The sequence below is a fragment of the Orbicella faveolata genome, unplaced genomic scaffold, assembly GCF_042242905.1.
Source record: "Orbicella faveolata isolate gen_17 unplaced genomic scaffold, um_ofav_v1 contig_26, whole genome shotgun sequence".
Classification (NCBI taxonomy): domain Eukaryota; kingdom Metazoa; phylum Cnidaria; class Anthozoa; order Scleractinia; family Merulinidae; genus Orbicella; species Orbicella faveolata.
The window spans coordinates 18,662,585-18,683,366 of record NW_028301554.1 but is presented as its reverse complement, the minus strand read 5'-3'; the positions used below and the strand labels follow the sequence as shown (position 1 = coordinate 18,683,366).

Here is a 20,782-nt window from a genome sequence, read left to right as displayed (position 1 = left end):
TATATATATAATAACAAAAAAAAATATGAATCCTTCTATTAAGTCGGTTGCAAATTTCTTTTAACAAGTAGTGGAATAAGGCTACGAAAATAATTGTTCGTATTCGTTTAATCAAGCATGCAATCGACAAGCCTACGCACAGACGACTTGAAATACGAGACGTCTGTCTGTACACGGGTTTAGTAGTCCTCATTTATTTACACTATCTAAGTGAATAAGCATGTTCTACTAAAACCATGAATAATTGTGTTTTATTCCTCTTTGCATTGAGAACACCACTTTTCCGGGCGGTTAACAATGTAAGATTATTAACTCCCCTACAAACCATTCAAGAATTAATACAACTCTTTAGCATTTCTTCAGGCTCTTAGGACTGATTTATCATTGATAACTGGAAATTATCACAAACCTAATCAGAAGTCTTCCAACAATTTTCACGAATGGCGTACCGTACGATTCATTTGCAGATTTTCTAAAGACGTGACCAAAGCGTGGTTTATCGTGACAATAGTCGTTGCACGCCCTTCCTGGACTTTCAATCAACATTTACCTGAACTATATTTCCTGAAATTCTCAGTATTTTGTCCATTCAAGAAAACGGAAGGAACATCATTCCATTCTCCTGATATGCACCACAAGGTAATTTACTTAACGGTCATGTGGTTCGAGCCTTCTTTTTCCACGACCGTTCTTAGGCAGTCTTCCTAAGGAGATTGCGTGACTAGTCACGCAACGTAACCCAGGAATGTGATCAAATATACAATGAAGGTTCCCGACTCTAAAAGCAAAATCACAATTGTTATTGGTTGGTTACAAGTCACAACACAGCATTTTAACTACATTTTAATCTAACTACGTTTCAAATCAATCTATCACGAAAACTGACGACACCGGAAAACGATTTTCTAGAGTTTTCCCGCGTTCTCGCGTTCTCCTTGAGGCTTGAAATGCGGTCACCTACTGGCTTTTTTGTGAATTTAATTGACATATCGAACAAGATTTCCTACCTCCCGAAAGAGGAAAAAAAATGCCATTATACACTATTTAAACAGGAGCGCTTTAAACATTCCAAGTTAACCACATATTTACCGCAAAATAGAGTACGTGATATGGCTATCAGTTGTTTGTAATAATAAAACTGTATGCTAATTTATCACGATGAGCCATTCCACCGGCGCACGAAACGTATTCTAAGGTGCGCAACTGTTAATGTAAGGGACAATGCAAATAAACTGTGGTGTCATCTTTGGCGCCTTCGAGTGCTGATAAATAATAAGATAAAGACTGAAAAAAATCTTGTAAGACAGGAACTGAATGCTGTTTGTCTGGCTGTCTCGTTGTCTGTGTCTGTTTTCTGTCTCAGTCTGCAGGAAGCGGTTCATCTTTTCATCCCTGAACACCAGTAATGTCCTGGCCTACGATTTAGCATAAGGAATTCTTCAGTGGAAGCGGGAAGATCCAACAAACGAAACAGAAATTAAAAAAAAAACACGATATAACCAAGAGGCGGTGATCTTATGGAACTGATAATTAGGAGAATGTTGGAATGACAAGTTAGACGAGGGAAAGTAGTAGAAAACGGCGCAAAGTAATTAAGCAAGTATGCCAAAAAGAACCCGGAGGAAGAAAGGTAACAAGTCGGAATGAGAGAGCAACTAAGTATTTCTTGCAGACCAGATCAAAATGTCTTTCTTACAAATTGTTTTATTCTTCACGTTTCTATAGTAACACTGAAATCACAATACCGATCCGTGCTACCGCTTTGTTTAACATTACAAGTTAAATTCTAACTACATGCTTACGCTTCAAATGTGTTATTTAGCGGTTTTCTCACAAAAACTACAGCTATCGGCTCCGATCTTATGACTAATTATCAATAGAAAACACTACGCCGAGGGCTTTTCCATTGCACAGAAAAAGGAAGGTAACAAATTCGTGGTTTCAGGGTTGAGGTACACGACACACGACATCAGGGACAAAAGCAACTACGGTATTCCAAATCACGCGGAGTATCTGTTTTAAAACAGGAAGGAACAGGGAGTAGGCGGAACTAACGTGGGCAAGAAAACAACGCTTTCAGCTTCATCGTTTAGTCAACTGTGCTTCGTTACGAAATAGCAACAATTTCTAAAATTTTGCTACATCCACGTGATTCCACGGTAGCTGGAGGTTTCGCATCCAAGCGAGTTCGCACCCACATCGGCTCAACTAGCGATCAAGTGCTGCAAATTTATCTTTGTCTTACCGAGCAAAAAAGACAACATTGTGGGTATAACGAAACGAAATCACACAAAACATGTTTACATCTCGTTCTTTAATCTACAGAAGGTGAAGACGAACTCGAAATAGAAAGTATATAAATGACTTCAGGGGTGCAAACTCAGTGCGTGCGAACTCGATTAGGTGCGAAACAGGTAGCATTTGATTCCACACTTGACGAAAGTCTTCTACGCGTGTGCGTAGAAAACATTCTTTTTCCATTAACGACTACTAAGAACAGTGTAACACAGTTCTACCCCTACCATTCCCCTGTTCACTTTTTTCCCCACCATCTGCGGTTCAAGTCAGTAATTCAACTTGAGATTTTTGGGTACATTTTACACTGATCTGCATTATTTTAATTTAAAATTCGTCCTCACTGTCCTTGATTCGTTCTTTGGCGAGGAAGGCAAACTTTTCTAGCACTTGATCGATGGTTTTCTCTCCATGAACTTTGTTGTCGCGCGTACGAACGTTGACCGTGTTGGAATTTTCTTCTTTTTCGCCAACAACTGAAAGAAATGCGATGAAAAAAACATCAAGCGCAATCCTCGGAGTTCAAAAGTAATTTAACCAAAACGGACATTTAGCAAGACAAAGGCGTCATATGACCATTAAAAGTTTTGCCACTGTCGTTGTTAAATCTTCGAAATCAGCGAAGAGTTTCGTTATTGAAATGGGCTCGTGGGGCGTTTGGAAATCCGCCATCTTGGAAACTAATTACCTTCCAGCAAACGACAAATTAATGTTCGCTCATGTAAACTACACAACTGGAAACTGGCCGATTTCTGACCCAGAAATCGACCAGTTTCCAGTTGTGTAGTTTACATGAGCGAACATTAATTTGTCGTTTGATTTCTCTATCAACAATGATTTCCTTGAAGTTTAATATACCAAACATCGCTTGAATTGTGTTCGAATTGTGTTCGAATTGTGTCTGTTTTGGTGAGCGGCCAGTTAGTTACCGGTCATGTCTTACTGTCGTCGCAAGCCAAGTTACACGCTTTTTAACATTTGAGAAACAAAACAGCAAAACCTACCGAATATAAAGTTGTACTGAGCAAGTTGTGCGTTTCGTATCTTCTTGTTGAGCGTGGTGCCGTGATCAAGATCCACATCGGTCATATAACCTGCATTAAACACGGTCTTCTTGACCTGCAGGAGGACACAACAATATTCAGCACTAAAAACGAATCAAGAACGGGCATATGCTTCGAATCTCAGTTCAATATCTTCCCAGTTCAACTACTTTAGACGCATGGTTTGATCAAAGGAGGATAAAAACTTGAACTTGGAGAGCAAATGTGGCGCGCAGTTGAAGGTAGAATTGTCTATAACACTATTTCTTCAAAACCATTCGCGCGCGTTCAACACATGGTTCTTTCTCAAATGACTCAAAACACGTGCACACACGTCAGGTCGTTGTCTGAAAATCCCTTTCAAAACTATCAAAAGACGAAAAAGAACAAGACGCGATCTCCAACACGTGCAAGAAGCGTGTAGACGTGCGTGGCGTCTAGACCTGAAAAGTTTGTGTAAACATGACAGATAAAGAAGAACAATAGCGTGATCTCCTGCACGCCTCTAAACTCTTCTAAAACCATCTTCCCACACGAGCACGTAGCGTCTAGACGCGCGTGGTGTGTTGTAGCGTTTCACGATTTTCGCATTCAAAACACGTAAACTAAACAACACGGTCAATCTGCGCAATACTTCGCAACAGTGACGTTACTAGTACAAATAAAAATAATTCCATAACTAACTTCTTATTAAAACCTGTGATCCTATACATAAGGGAGAAAGGGACCACTTAACTTTGAAAATGATTAATTTTTGGTATTTTTTTTCTTCTTTAAGGTGGTCTGCCTTGCATGGGGATTAATGATTCATTTGATGACCATCGTTATGGCACTTTTCTTTCTTTCTTTTTCTTGTTTTTTTTTTTATTGTATAGTATCTTACGTAGTTTTTGTAGCATAACTAAATACATACTTTGATTGCATACTCCTCATATTTCGGAGACACAGGAATCACAATGGCCTGAGTTGGTGACAGCCAGAACGGCCTGGAATTCGAACAAAAACAAATGAAATCAAGACAGAACGCACAAAATATACCTTGTGGGAAGACACTAATGATTTTATGGCAAAGTGAACCAGATTACCACTTTCCACCAAAATTCTCTGTCAATACAGCGATCATTCTCTCTACAGAGCCCAGAATTGCACGGTGAATAATGACTGGCCTTTTCTTTTCATCGCCTTCACCACTGCAACAACAACAACAAAATATATAAAAACAGAGGTGAAAAAAAAAACATTTTTTGAAGAAAGATTGAGAAAAAAAAAAGAAATGGAGTGAGAAAATGTTTGAAAGCTTTTTTCCTTTAAGAGGAAAACAATGGCCTTGTTAGTGCAGTACAGAAAATATTTGCGTGAAATACCATAAAAGTAAATCCATCTGTCACGATGGTGGTATTTTGGCCATAAAACATTTTCTGACCAGACTAACAAAGATTTTGCACTCCAGCTTAGCTCATCAACTTACAATAGTTGTTGCAAAGTCAGTAATCCTGGACTAATAAACGCTGAGCGGGTACAAACGAAATGTCCATTTTGACTGAAGCCTCATTAGTTACAAAGTATAAGAGCTTTCCAAAGAAAAAAGTTCAAATGTAAGATAACACAATAATAAGGATTTAATCTTTTTTGATGGTCTGCTTGAATACTAGAGGCAAAATGCTCTAACCTGACGTAAGTTAGGTTGAACCTTTCTGGAAGCTGGAAGTCCAGCTGAATGGTAGCACATTGATGATAGCGGCGCAGTGCATCTTGAATCTGAATGTCAATCTGTAAAGAGTGGAACAGGGTACACAGTGAGTCATGCATAATTAGGCAAATACAACAATGCAGAGTCGAAACCAGGAGACAAGTATTTTAAAATTGCAAAAGAGTATTTTTGGACAAAAACCATTCCTGGACTGACCCCAGCACCAGCATAAAAATAAAATTTCTGCTTATGACGGAAATACACTTTCATTCTCACTGACCATAAAGTCATGTTCTGTCGTCTTTGTAGTATCACACCCTGGATGTATGCCTACCTTAGTCATAGTGGGTATAAGTATGGGGAAAATAGACTTGTTTTCTCGGAATTAAAAGAATTATCTCATGTGCCACTTAGCAAAGAGAAGATAGGTGTCAGTGAAAAGAAAAACTTTTTTGCACTGACGTAATCCACACCTAGGCATTAAGGATTTAAGCAATAGCATTTTAAATAAAGCAGTTTCAAGTTTTCAAGTAGACGAGGCCCCTCAGCCTGGCTGGGGACATTCTGTTGTGTTCTTGCGCAGGACACTCTACTCTCACAGTGCCTCTCTCCACCCAGGTGTATAAAATAATGGGAACCTGTGAATTTAATACTTGGGGGTAACCATGCAATGGGCTAGCATCCCATCTAAGAGGGGTAGGGGGGTGGGTAGAAATACTCCTAGTCAACTCATGCTACAGAAACCAGAGATAAGCACTGGCCTGATGGGCTATAAAGCTATCAACTTACTGTACCTTTGGTCCATAGAATGCTCCATCTCCTGGGTTCAATGTCCAAGGCATTCCAAATTCATTCAAAGACTTTTCCAGTTCCTAACATGAACAGAAAAATCTTTGAGACTTTATAAAGATAAAAGAGAATTTAAAGAGGGCATGAAAGATGCCTGTATAGACGTATACCACTGACCCATTGAAACAAATGGCTGTCTCTGTTTCTCAGTGTTTGAAAGACCACAAGCATGTAAAACCACATATTTTGTAAAATGGTAACTATAGACCCAAGGACCACACATAGCATCTGTTTGAAAGAAATTATTTCTGGGATACTGTACATCATACTAACAGCCATAGAGGAAGCCTCAGTTACAATTGAAAAGCATTCAAAACAAAAAAAGAAAAACATTAAAAATTATCTCACTCCTTGTATAGTTGAGGTGTGCCCCTAAACTATAGCTTAATATGCAGCTCCTAATGTGTGGGTTATTGTCAGATATTAACTTGACATCAAAAGCCTAGGAGGACAAAAATGCACAATTTGTAGGGGTGGTTTATCAAGTCTCATTAAGAGGAAGATACGATTTTATACTTTCAAATGACGGATCTATCCAAGACCTTTGGGCTGTTCAATTTTGATAAAAATTGACCAAATATGGAGCATGTAATGGTATTTTGTATCACATGGCACTCTTGGGAGTGAGAGGGTTAAGGGCAGTTATTTTCAAACAGTCTGTATATAAGGTGTGGAGAAACAACAGGGGCAAGCTATTAAAGACACAATGTTTGAAATCTCTAGGTTTAAAATTGCAAGCGTTTTGATTCACTGTTATGAATTAAGTCTATGCCTCGGGTTTAACCAACTGTTCCACCAATATGCATTTACCTTGCTGAACAAGAGGTCCAATCATACAAAGCAAATACAAGGTTTTCAAAATAAGTTGGTGCCTGATGCAAGGTCACCAGCTACTTCAAACATTTGCGTCTGGTACTTTTTAACACAAAGTTTATTAAATTAATGAGCAGTTTTGTTTCACCAACGTAATTATGATAAGATCTTTCTGAGGTTTAGTGAACAAGTGAAAAATCAGTCTATGCTGTCTTTTAAAAGCTGCCTCCAACAAAATCACTTGTGTGTGCTAGAAATGCACCAGAATGCAACTGAACTTACAGGACTGAAACATTTGGTTAACACCGGGGCACTTTATCCCTCAGCTATCACTTATCAACATTAGTATAACTACTTTCTGCTGTCTGAAGATGACGATCACTGTTAGGATTGAAGTGCACAAGATGTTAGCATCTCACCTTCTCTGCACTGTCCCACAGCTCCAGTTTACCCATGTACTTGTCAGGTCTTGTGGACAGGAAAAGTTTGAAGGAGAAACCAAACTTGCTGTAGACAAATTTGAGGAAATCCAGGCAGCCTTTAATTTCATCACCAATCTTTAATTAAACATAAAATGGAATCAACAACACAATGAAAGAGAAAATAATGCCCTTAAGTAAATCATCAACTATTATAGGCACCTATTGCATGCAAAAGAAACCTTGGACCCAAAGGTAACTCTTCATTTGTTATGTACCTATGACAGCAGAAGTATTATTAGCTGCATCAATAGCAGCGCTCCAGATAAATATAAAAACTACCTGATCTGGTCTACAGAAGAGGTGGGCATCATCCTGTTGGAATCTTCTCACCCTGGTCAGTCCAGTCAGTGTACCAGACAGTTCATTACGATGGAGAACTCCAAAGTCAGCCATCCTTAGAGGAAGTTCACGCCATGACCGGGGACGGTGATCAAACATTACACTGAAAAACAATTGAAAAGGTTAACTTGTACAACAATGATGACCTCCTGCCGCAAAAGTAATTCACAGAGTGATCTGGGTAATCTTTTCATTGATAAATATCAAATTAGGTGATGAGTATGGCTTATGTGAATTAAGGAACAAATCATGGGAAGAAAATTAGAGAACTGATCATGTGACGTGATAGTGATTATCATGTGGATTGACAGCACATATCCCCATTGAAAGATTACAGAGATAACAATTGGGTGAAAACCACTGCATGTTTATAACACTGTCTGTGTGAATTAAGTGATGGGCAGTGAAGGCTGTAGAATGATTCTATCTCAGGTCTGTTAGCTGACAGATCAAAATTTTGCTGAGTAGGCATACATTGTTATAACAGCTTTTTATCAATTTTGTTTATATTTTAGCTAATAGTTTCTTACAAATTTGATATTCTTATGAGTATAGACCTGAGTAATGCAAGTCCCTGGGACAAAAGCCCCTGACCATCAACACTATGGTTATACACAGACAAGCAAGCCAAAAACTAACCAATGTCCTGGACAATTCATGGGCTTCAAAGCATAGCGCTCCTTCTCCACCTCAAAAGAGAACATGTTTTCCTGGAAAACAAACACAGCCATGTTAAAAAACCTGACTAATAAATATAAAAGTCAGGGGGGGGGTACTCCCTTATATGGGCTATAAAGGTATGTGCAGCCCTAAAGTGTAGGGTTTTTCAGCTGTTTTGGTCATAAATAGGGTATTGATTTTGGCCATTTTGGTCTTAGATAGGGTATTGCAGCACTCTAGTCTTGAATTGGGAATGTTTCTTAGAAGAAGCTACTTTTTCATCATTATCAATAAGTCCATCAACAAAAGCCTTTCATAACTTATGTTTAGGGCAACTGAGCCAGCTACAAAGGTCATAAATAAGGTATCAAATTTCTGGCCAGGTCATAAATAGGGTAGCATAAATGCCAGATTTTGGTCATAAACAGGCTAAGGGTTTTGGGAAGTGGGCTGCACACCACTACCCAACTTTTCTGGGAGTGCCCCTCCTAGGCATAAAAGCAGCAACATCAATGAACATCCAGTGGTCCTTACTGAGTAATGCTGCCAGTGACCTGATGTTTCCCACAGCTTGGTACTGTAAATGTTTGGTGAAATAACTTCCTGGAATCCTCGCTTGTTGTACTCTTCCTGATTACAAACAGAACAGATTGATTGAAAACGTTCAGAACTTGTATCTTTCACATAAGATCCCCTGGGTTTAATTTCCCAGCATGCTCTCAAGAGGAACAGGAAAATTGTGCATTTTGATGTTTTGCTAGTTCTTGGGGATCAAGCCATAGTTTAAAAGAAACCTGCACCATTTACAAGGTTCTTAAAATTGGAAAAAAAAATGAAACAATAAACACAGAGCAAAGACAATGCACCTGGGCCTTAGAACAAACAGATTAATGGGAACAAATGAGAAATAGGGGCTTTACAGTGGTCCAGATCGACCACATAGTTTGGTATTGGAAATACTATCGTCAAGCTTCTCATATATTCCCCTGAGAATAGTCTTGTACATTGGTCAACAAAGCTTGTTTTTAGCAGCCCATTTGTTGTATACTAATACTGTAAATGTATAAGGCATTAGGTGTCACTAATCGATTGTACAGGTGAGGTGTATATTACCATTCAGTTCAATCAGCAATGTATTATTTTAGTTTCAGTGACATTTTTCGTTGCTAAATGAATTACACAAAAATCCAACCTTGATGAAGTTAATAAGACTGTTGTAGATATGAGCTCCTTTTGGTAAAAAGAAACAGCTGCCAGGACTCAACTCATGGAAGAAGAACAGTTCATGATCCTGTAAGTAAAATCAATGTTAACAGTCAAGATTTTATTTAAAAAGGTTTAGATAAAAAAGCTGTGAAAACTATGTAAACACTTCATGTTTTTGATCATTAAGATCCTCCTTCGTCAGGGTGATCATGATGTCACTGATCAAAAGTGTATATGCAGTTCAACCCCTATTGAATGGCCACCCTCGCAGAAATGGATAATGACCACTTAAAAGGGGCTGGCTGCTTAATAGAGGTAAAAACAATAGAAAAAAGCTCATCAGGACTTTGATTACTGGCTGCCTAATAGGGGTGGCCATTTAATAGGAGGCTGCTTAACAGGGGTTCGACTGTAGTTTTAACAGCTTTTTACCTAATATTTTTTGCAATTTTTTACTTGGTGAAAAGTCCTTAGTTACACTCATACTAGTTTAATACAATTTTCAGCACTTGTTCGTTAATCAATAGCACAAGTTTATTTCTTGTTCTTCAACAATACTCCCTTTTCACGACCCCAATAAAGAAATATTGTGTACCTAATGAGTTTGCTAAACTCAGCCACTTAAGTTTATTTCAGAAAAATTCTTTTTTGCCTAACTTATGTTCACTATTTTTATAGGGGTTAGGTTTCCAAAACTTTACACAACCTATAAAACCATTTTCAAAGACAAGAACAAAAACTACAGGCCTTTACAGGATTTCCAGAGCCTGAATGAGCACCTGCTACAATACCGGTAATAGAACAAGAGAGTAAACTAATATTGAGAAGCTGTACACACCCTTCCTAATTTTCTGTGGTCTCTTTTTGCAGCCTCCTCCTGAAACTTCTTCCATTCTTTCATCTACCTCAACAAGAAAATATTTTTTAATGTTTTTTTTTTTTCAGTGTCCAAAACAGATGTTGTAGGAAAGGTAAGGTAATTCTTAAAATAGACAGTGTTGAAACTCGCTTCATGTCAACAATAGAACACTTATTTGTCAATGTTTTATTATTTCTGAGAACAGAGAATTCTTCACTCTAGGAAGTAGAGGAAATGAAAGGGATTTTGTGATATGTTACAGACTAAATACAGTGTACACTGTACACATACATTCTGACATGACATTTACACACATAATTTCAATACACCTGTTTATCATTTGGGAATGAGATTCCATAAAGTCTCTGAAGAGATTCTGCTTCACAGTTTCCTTCCCAGTATGTAGCAGAGTTCTGAAAATAAAAAGACAAACAAAATATTCAAGAGGACTGCAAAAAGAACATCCATAGTTCTGTAACTTTGTACATACCTTAGTGACTTGCATAGCCTTTATCTTTCCAGTATGCCTTACATGAGGTCCTCGGCACAAGTCAATCAGTGGCCCACACCTTAAATAGATTAAAGAGATTATCTCTGACGGTATTTTAACATCTGATTTACTTTTTTTCCTTATACAGAGTAGGAAAGAACACCAAGAACTGCCACCAGACGAACAGTAATGATGAGGGGGAAGTTATGTAACCAATTCCAAGTAGATCAGTTACTGATACACAATGTAGAATTTGGGGAAGAGGCAGAAATTACACTCAAAAAGCACTACATCAAATATCAATAGAAATCATCATTCAAAATCATGTTAGATTACAAAATCCAGTGATCAATCCAATTTATCCTTACTTGTACACAGTGGTAGTTGGTGTTTTCACCTTTTCCCTTATAATCCTGCACTTGAATTCATTGTACTGTAAAAATAACATATTAATACTTTGATAAATAATAAATTCAATCAAGGATAGGTGTGCAGCTAGGTAGTATAATAGAACACAAGGTCTCTTCCAAGGTTAACAATACTAAATTGCTTACCACTTAGTTCACAAGTTAATATGTCACATCATTTTGTCTTAAGATAAAGAGATCACATAGGTGCACAATGAGCAGGGTCTGGCCCCCTTTTTCTCTACCAGACCCCGCTCATCACTCGTCACCTGCCTGCTTTTTTTGATCGTCCCCACTGACCAAGAGCCTGGAACAGACTAGTTTTTTTGAGTACCAACCCAATATCTTCCAAAAGAGATTTTATGATTCCACTGGAACAATTCCATTATCAGGGCATAACCTACACAAGGACAAATGTTGGTGCAGGTGTGTGAAGGGAGGGAAGGGAGGGAGGGGTGACAATGATCTACACACAACAGAGTTCCATATGCAAGAGAACTAAAATCCAACTCATTCTAACAAATTATGTACCGTATTTACCCGTGTATAATGCGCACTTTTTTTCCAAAATTTATAGTTCGAAATTTGCACTGCGCATTATATGCGGAACCTTTTGTTTGTTGATTACACCGCTACACTCATTTGCATGAATACACGAAAGAACAATAAACTTGGTTTTAATAGGCTGTGATTAAGACTTTTGTTATAATGAAAACATAACTAACCAATAACAGCTGTTTAAATATGATAGATTAAAACAAATTGTTTTGAAGCATCTTTATTGGAATAATTGTAAACTTACGGGCAATCATGGCAGCAGAAAACACGAAGCAACAAAGTTACACCACAGCGGAGAAGTTGAAAGTTATACAATTTGCAGAACAGCATGGAAATCGTTCAGCCCAGCGAGAGTTTGGAATTGCCGAGAGCAATATCCGCCTTTGGCAAAGAAGCAAGGAAAACCTAGAGAAAATGCCGCGACTTCAACGTGCGAATCGTGGAAGGAAAGCGGCTTGGCCTCGCCTTGAGCAAGATCTGATGGCTTGGATCACAGAAAAGCGAAACAACGGACTGGCGATTTTACTGGCCATGATCAGGCTAAAAGCGATGGAACTTTCTAAACATCCGCAGTATGACATCGCTGCTGGCGAGTTTAAGGCTTCCAACCACTGGTGCCAAAGATTCATGAAGAGGAATGGTTTGTCGTTGCGACAGAAAACCACGCTCGCCCAACGTCTTCCACGGGACTACGAAGAGAAAATCGTGCAGTTTCACCAGTTTGTTATCAGGCAGCGAAGAGCCCACAACTATCCTCTTCATCTTGTGGCAAACATGGATGAGAGTCCAATTCAATTTGACATGCCATCAAATCGAACTGTCAGCACAATCGGCTATAAAACAGTGAAGATTCGAACCACAGGAAATGAAAAGAACCGCCTGACTGTCGTTTTGGCATGCACAGGAGATGGCTCCAAACTGAAACCGCTGGTCATTTTCAAGCGCAAGACCATGCCAAAGATCCAAAACAAACATGGCGTCGTAGTTGCTGTCCAAGAAAAGGGCTGGATGGACAGCGAAATCATGAAAATTTGGATTGAAAAAGTTTGGCGTTGTCGAATTGGAGGTCTAAGTCGGCGAAGAAGTCTACTTGTGTTGGATTCCTTTGAAGCACACAAGACGGAGCAAGTGAAACGTTTGCTGAAATCGGAGGACACGGATTTGGCCATAATTCCTGGCGGGCTCACCTCAGTACTGCAGCCTCTAGATGTCTGTTTAAACAAACCTTTTAAGGACAGAGTCAGGCAAAGGTGGATGGCATGGATGGCTGAGGGAATCCATGAACTGACAGCAACTGGAAGACAAAAGAAACCATCCGAAGAACTCATGTGCCAGTGGATCGGCGAAGCATGGCGTGATATTCCACGAGAAATGGTCGCGAGATCTTTTTTAAAGTGTGGAATCACAAATGCTCTGGATGGTTCCGAGGATGATTGTGTTTTCGACAGTTCTTCAGATGATGAATCTATTTTAGAAGATGAGGTTGTAGACGAGCTCTTCGCATCTGACTCAGAGTCAGAGGATTTTTACGGATTTTGAGGTACTGTTAACAATCTTAAAATTATCGCTCACTTCGAAACTGTTGTAAAAAACTGCTTTGTGATTCAGGAAAGTTTACCGGCAGGTCAACACAAATTACCTGAGTATTGTAAGCTTAAAAGTTCATGTTATTAAACTGTTGCAATGGAATATACTCATTGTAATGTTTGTCTTTTGTTGAACAACGATTTTTTTGTTTTTTCAAAAATTGTCCGGAAAATCAGGGTGCGCATTATATACGGGTGCGCATTATACAGGGGTAAATATGGTAATAATTTATTACCAAAATGAACTTCAAGTGATACCTTAAACATCACTAAGAGGTCTTCCTTTGATATCTCAAGTCTTACAAAAGGCTGTTTCTCCTTCACAATGTTTTTCGTTAAAGTATCCAAAGAAGAATAGTCGTTTGAGGACACCTGCCTGCAGTCAAAACACACAAAAAGGTCAAAAAAATCAAGACTATAAAACTTCAAAAATATACCTCAGCCACACAGCTATATTCTAAATATAAGTTCACAAGCATTGGCCTTAATACTAAGCCAAGAATCTTTCTACTTTGGTATAATAAACATTATAGTGTTTAAGTAACCTGGAATTTATTTCTTAAGACTGATTTATTAAATCTTAAAATTCCAAAGTAATATGCCCGGACATCGAACCAAACTTTGGAATAAAGAAAACAAAACTGAACAAGGTGTCAAGCTTTAATAAATTAAGTGTGAGTCCAAGCCAACCTTCCATCCAAGAACATGTCATAGTAATAACCCTCCTCTATCGGCGGCCCATAACACAGATGACCTCCATAGTGTCTCTCCATTGCTTCACCCATGATATGTGCACTAGAATGCCAGAACACTGCTTTGGCTGCAGGAAATAAATATTAATATCAATAAGTATTATTAATTACTAAATAAAATAATTATTGTCACCAATGCATTATCATTTGTAGGTGTCATCAAAGCATTGGCTGGTTTGATCAGACACCAATACATTTGCATTTACCATTCTTGTTTTCTTTCTTCTTTTGGTATCATTATTGTATATAATAACATGTCCTTTACAGATGGAATTATGAAGGTAACATGGCTGAGTGGTTAGGGCACTGGACTTGAAATCCAGAGGTCACAGGTCCAAGTCCTGCTCTGACCACTAAGCTAGAGTTGTTTCTCGCTAGACCCCAGTTCAATGCCTCAGTCATGCTTGTAAATAGCCAACTGGTCTACCTCCTGCCAGCTGGGATTTTTAAGCCTATTATGTTTATTTGCAATATTTGTTTCTTTCAGTTTAAGTGGGGCGTGCGTGAAAACTAGCTGGTTGTAGCTAAGTGCATCGACCACTATAAACATTCAACAACAAAAGAAAGACCTATGATGTTTGCAGTGACTTCATCCATATGTAACTCAACAACTCGTACACAACTTACATGTACGTGTGTGCCAGCAACTTAACTGACACTCTCACAATTCAATGATGAATACTACAAAACAAGAACCACACAAACAAGTTTCATTCCTGACAGAAACTAGTTCCTAAACTCCATGAACTGTCATGACCTGGCACAGCCTGCTGGCTGGGACATAATAAAACAAAAATAGGATGATGTACAGTGAAATTCATAATCTGCAGCAGCCCTAGTTTACCTTCATCATCTTCAAATTTAAGAAATTCTAGGGTGCAATCTCCTTCCAAGACTCTATCCAAGTCAAAAACTTCACCATTAACCTGCAAAGCATTGATGTTTGCTTACATATAATTGGGTGGGTGTTTTACTCTGTTAGCTGGCTATACTACTAAAATCTTATTCATTTACTCAATTAATGAAATACCCTGGCTTGTATTGTACATCAACAACTGAAGAAGCTAGTCATAAAAGGGGATAAGTGACGATTTTGGTTGCTTTTCTTTTTTCTTGCTCCAAATTAGCTGAATTTTTGCATGTGGTCTTCAATGTAATAGAAAAACGTGTTCCTGTATTTTTGCCGCTGGTTTTTGCTTCGCTTTATAAAGACGCCGCTAGGAAAACCGAGTGGTTTTTTGCATACACAATATCCTGAAAACAAAGCAAAGTTTAGCAGAAAAACTACGGGACATTGCTAAACATACCTAAACAAAACTCTATGCGAAATTTGGAGCGTTTTCGACAAAGTTCACTTTTGATTAAAATACCTAACGCCCTTTTCCCGCCGAGGCTGCAAATAAACGAAGGCGAGCCTTTGTTATGATAAACAGAGCCGATCCTTTGTTATAATAACCAAGCCAAGCCTTTGTTATAAGTCGAAGTCTCGCCTCGGTTTATCATAACAAAGGATCGGCCCGCTGCGACCGCAGGGACTTTGATCTCACTTAGAAAGCAGCAAAATGTCAATTTCACGCAACGTATAAGCTCAAAAATGTTAATTTTAGGTCAAAAAAGGTTTAAATGTTGATTTCACGTTAACGTGTGACGGCAAGGAGGTTGATTTCACTTAGAAACAAGCAAAATGTCAATTTCACGCAACGCATAAGCTTAATGATGTTGATTAAATGTTGATTTCACGTTAATGCGTGACGGCAAGGATGTTGGTTTCACTTAGAAACCAGCAAAATGTCAATTTCACGCAGCGCATAAGCTCAATGATGTTGATTTCAGGTCTAAATAGGTTAAAATGTTGATTTGACGTTAATGCGTGACGGCAAGGATGTTGGTTTCACTTAGAAACCAGCAAAATGTCAATTTCACGCATCGCATAAGCTCAATGATGTTGATTTCAGGTCTAAATAGGTTAAAATGTTGATTTGACGTTAACGCATGACGGCAAGGATGTTGGTTTCACTTAGAAACCAGCAAAATGTCAATTTCACGCAGCGCATAAGATCAGTGATGTTGATTTCAAGTCTAAATAGGTTAAAATGTTAATTTCGCGTTAACGCGTGACGGCAAGGATGTTAATTTCACTTAGAAAACAGCAAAATGGTAATTTCACGCAGCGCATAAGCTCAATGATGTTGATTTCAAGTCTAAATAGATTAAAATGTTGATTTGACGTTAACGCGTGACGGCAAGGATGTTGGTTTCACTTAGAAAACGGCAAAATGGTAGGAGCCCATGATGGGCTCCTGAAAATGGTAATTTCACGCAACATATAAGCTCAAAAATGTTGATTTCAGGTCAAAAAAAGGTGTAAATAAAAATAAAATGAAACAAATAAACATTTCAATAAGCACTTTTCCAAATACGGCAACGTCTTAAATGGCTAAAAAATCACGAGATAAAACATAGTTTTCGACAAACGCGATCGTAGCTTTATGTCACGCACCGCCATAACTTCCAAGTTCAAAATGCGCTGGTACCTCTTATGCCTGATGAGGATAACAACTTTGGTGGCTGTTTAGTTTTGGATTTAAGAATTCGATGACTCCACGTGAAAACGCTCTATAAATAGGGCTGACAGATTAACAGATTAACCCTTCTGCGCAACGTACGGGTCTCCATACATCTGCATGTCCCCTGATCCCAGAAGCTCAAAACACTACAAATCATGCCGATTTGAAATAAAATCAACGCAAACTGGATCACAGATCTGTTACAATCGATCGCCACTTGCTGGCCATTATTATGTTTAAATCTAGTCACCAGTTTGAGAAACATCCGCAGAACGTAATCGCAATGCATGCCGGGAAGGGTCTTTACACCTCGTGCGCGGGAAAACATGGCGGTCGATACAAGACAAATTTTGTAAGTCTAAAACCAGTTCTCGCTTTCCAAACTTTGACGTTAGCAACGCTTGGCAAATGGGCCACAACTCACCAGAGGGTATTTTTCTTGGGCAAGAACTGCTCTTGGACTTTGCTACCTGGCTCGATCTGACTTCAAACGCCGATAACACGATTACGGTATATCAGCTGCCTTCGAAGTTTCAGAACATGTTTTGATTCTTTAAAATGTGCTGATGACTTACGGGTTTATCGAGGCTTTATGATGCCTCTCAACCACCAGGCACGCATACAAGGTACTTTAAAACAATGCTTAAGATATTAGTTGACAGAGCTCTAATGCGGCACATCTATTTTTTGTTTGATGGCATTTCGTTTGACGCTCGATCGATTCACGTGTTCTGTTCACGTCACAATAACCGGTGTAAACAATCCGTTCCCAGATTTCCGCTCTATATGCTGTGGGATTTGGTTTTGACTTCATACACTATAAACAGTCTGCCTGTTTGCTGTTCAACAAATGAACTCCTAAAGACATGGCTAGGAAAAGCCAAGTTTTTTGCCTACGTTTTAACTCGAAAACAAAGCAAAAACCAGCGACAAAAATACAGAACCACGTTTTTCAATTACATTGAAGACCACATGCAAAAATTCAGCTAATTTGGAGCAAGAAAAAAGAAAAGCAAAAAAAAACGTCACTTATCCCCTTTTATGACTAGCTTCTTCAACTACAGTATATTTTAAATTAAGTACAAGCCGTGTCAACTGACAAATTAAAGAGCTCTGAAATACCTGAGAGATAAACTGATGCAATAGAAAATCTGAATACAGGCACAAAATAAATCACTGACCTTACAAACAACAGTGTTATCAGCAAGCCCTTGGCTAGAAAGAAAATAAAGAATTGTAAACATTTGAGAGATTTGCTCAATTGAGGTTATTAAGAAATGCACAATATTTGATAGCAACATTCAACTGTTTCTCTATATTCATCTTCCAGACTGTTAATTGAGCTATCCTGAATTCAAGTTTCAGTAAAGCATACAATCGAAAATTGCATTGTAAATTCAGCTGGCATCTCCATAATCGAGGTTTTCAACAACAGAAATAACCAAAAAAAAAATCATTTTCATGTCTCCTACATGTACCTTTTAACCAAGGTGTGTGCTGAAGAGGGTATTACACAAGATACCAATTTTGGGACCAGACTTAGGGTGCGCTTTGTAAAGGGTGTCCAGTTAATCAGGAGTCCTGTCACGTAAGATAAGTTTCACTTTATTACAAACTTAGACATAACATTTATACCTGATGGAGCTTGCAATTTCATATGGTGTAGTCTTCCATGCCAGTCCATCTACTACTTTACCATCCCGTAATGTGATCTTGATAGGTGTCTTCTCTTTGGCTGGTGAGAGTAAGGAAGCACTAGAATCAGTATTTGTAATAACAAAAAGAAGACTTATAATATGATTACACATAAACTTAAACTTTTTTACCTTCAATTTTGGCATCATACTCTGCCTTCAGCCTGTCAAATAATATGTCTCTCTCAGCTATAAAGGCTGGAGGTGGGTTCAACTGTTGAATAAAACATTTAATCAGCAAAGAGTGCCAATAATTTTATTAATTTCACTTCTAGTACACTGTACATGCTTCAAGAAAACATGAAATGAAAAAGCTATAGCTATAAATACTACTGTACTCTCGCAAGTAAAGTTTAACATGGAAAGTTGTCATTCAATATAAGAGAGTAAGAAGATGCATACAGAGAAATGGAACCTGAGACTACAGGTGCAGGAAGAGAAGCCGAGAAGCAGAACAAATGCAAGATTTTCATTTTAAAATAAGTTACTGGGTAATATCTTCAATTACAGTCAAGGGAGTCATGGGATGGTACAAGAAAAGGAAGAGAAGAGTATGAGAAGCAAGAAACACTCTGCTCCCCTCCCTTGATTAATGTTTACAGTGATAAATGTCTGAATTAATTATACTGATTGACACTTCATAATTGACACTTGACACTTCATAATTTCAAATTTGAAGTCCAATCAAGGTCACCATAATTCGCATAAAAGGGTAAATAAAATTAATTGATTTTTTTGATTCATAACCGTGAACTTTAATTGCATCAATATGCACTTTAATGGCCCAGACAAACAAGTCCTCGCCCCTTGGCGTAAAATCAAAATATTGCATCAGCCTTTCAGACCAGACAGGGAATTCAAAATATCAAGTTAAAACTGTGTTCAGTCTCAAGCATAATTTGGGCAAACAATATTACTTGTGTTTTAACAGTATCTGCAGTATTCCAAACAAAGACAACCGTGACTTCTTTTAAAGGAAAGCTACTCAATATTTCTGATCGAAGCACGTGAAATATTTACTACTTCAATCGCGAAACCTTAATTGTAAGCTTACTCTTGATCTCACGAACAATTGCATGTTGGTCTTGAAATTATCAGTAATAAAAAATAATAAGTCTCCTAGATCCTCTTATGGATGAAGTGAAATGTAGTTCATCTTAAGGCTAATTAAACATTACTCCACAAAAAGAAATGAATTTTACGATGTACAAGTTTGTAAAGGGGGTGCGACATGACCGAAGTCTAGTCTCGCGTGAATGGACTTATGCTTACTTCTAAGGGAAATCCACTACTAGTATCTTCTTTCTTTTTCTTCTCTCCTTTAGCTTTCTCTCTGCCTTTCTGTGTTTTAGGCTCTTTTTCTTCCACATTCATATTTTCCACTTTCTCCTCTAAGCCTGTTTCCGACATATTTTACAACGTGGATTATACTTTTTTTGGAGCGAAAATAATGGTGCTTGCCGATCATGCTCAAATACCAACACAGCTGAAATTTCGCGGACTCAAGCAAAATGGCGGATTATTTCAAATCTTGAAACTACTTTCAAGCGTCGTTTCAAGCACTATTTTCTAATCACTGAAATGATATTATTGCTTTTACGTACCTCTAAAGGATATTCCACTGCATCGTCAGCAGCTTTAATAGGTCCAGATGCACAGTAACAAAACGATCGCTGTGGTCCTCCAGGTCGAAATTGGCGAAATACTCCTTCATAACCAAACGTGATTTTCGACTTCTGTGGTTTAAAAATCGTCGAGTTGATTTGACGTCGCAGTGTAACAGCTAAGATCCTGATCATAATATCCTGCAGTGTCTGATATTGACATAACAGGCACAAGTGCCCTCCACGACTATCCAATCCTAGTGAAAATTTAAAACAAATACCTAGCAAAGTCTTGATGTTGTTTTGTAATGAAAGAAAATATATAAAATGTAAACATAGATCATTTGCACTTACAAAAGCATCTGTCAGAGCGGTAGTGTTCCTTAGTCAGCCAGGGCTTTCGTTTTTGTTCCTTTTAAGACTCATGATTTGGATCCAAAAATAACTCAGTTCTCCATATTTCTCCATGAAGTTACTACATCCAGTACTCGTTACCAGTCTACCATGTGTTTAAGGTAAGCTGTGACGCAATCGCTTGATCACGCCTTCTTTTCAATTTTGTACAACGTGTTGTCTTAAGGTCATTCCACTGAAATAGAAACTACACTGAGATTTTTGTCAAACTTTGCCTATTGATTGTTTACATTATAGGAACTTAAATTTTGAAATAAAAATGAGGGGTCCCCATGTTCGTTTAGGAGCAACAGCACCTTGTTTATACCCATATAAATCCTTATAATAGCACCATGATTGTAGTCACGATTGCTTGCTAAATTCACGTTTCCGACGATTGCTTTTTGTTCTAACTGAGAATTGGTCCATATTTATTTTACACAGAGAAGTTTATTACTCAATTCAAAACAACAGAAAATAATGATAGGTCACCAT

The 20,782-nt window shown here is 38.2% G+C and overlaps 1 protein-coding gene across 2 annotated transcripts; it reads right to left on the bottom strand.

The window, feature by feature from the left end:
• Positions 1-1,686: 1,686 nt before the first annotated feature.
• On the bottom strand, positions 1,687-20,400 carry LOC110040016 (threonine--tRNA ligase 1, cytoplasmic-like). 2 transcript variants are annotated; one of them, XM_089295232.1, is made up of 23 exons: positions 20,249-20,400; positions 19,895-20,151; positions 18,423-18,504; positions 18,232-18,331; positions 17,778-17,811; positions 14,874-14,955; positions 13,968-14,097; positions 13,536-13,653; positions 11,095-11,159; positions 10,727-10,805; positions 10,566-10,649; positions 10,216-10,278; positions 9,364-9,462; positions 8,706-8,801; positions 8,151-8,221; positions 7,452-7,614; positions 7,110-7,247; positions 5,823-5,900; positions 5,008-5,108; positions 4,424-4,528; positions 4,252-4,324; positions 3,300-3,414; positions 1,687-2,771 (listed from the first exon to the last, which is right to left on the bottom strand). In XM_089295232.1, the coding sequence occupies exons 2-23, from the start codon at positions 20,087-20,089 to the stop codon at positions 2,623-2,625; spliced, it is 2,220 nt and encodes a 739-aa protein (XP_089151358.1). In that variant the 5' UTR covers positions 20,090-20,151; positions 20,249-20,400; the 3' UTR covers positions 1,687-2,622. The 2 variants fall into 2 exon arrangements, with proteins under 2 accessions (XP_089151358.1, XP_089151360.1); XM_089295234.1 differs by lacking the exons at positions 19,895-20,151; positions 20,249-20,400 and adding an exon at positions 19,563-19,779.
• Between the last annotated feature and the right edge of the window lie 382 nt (positions 20,401-20,782).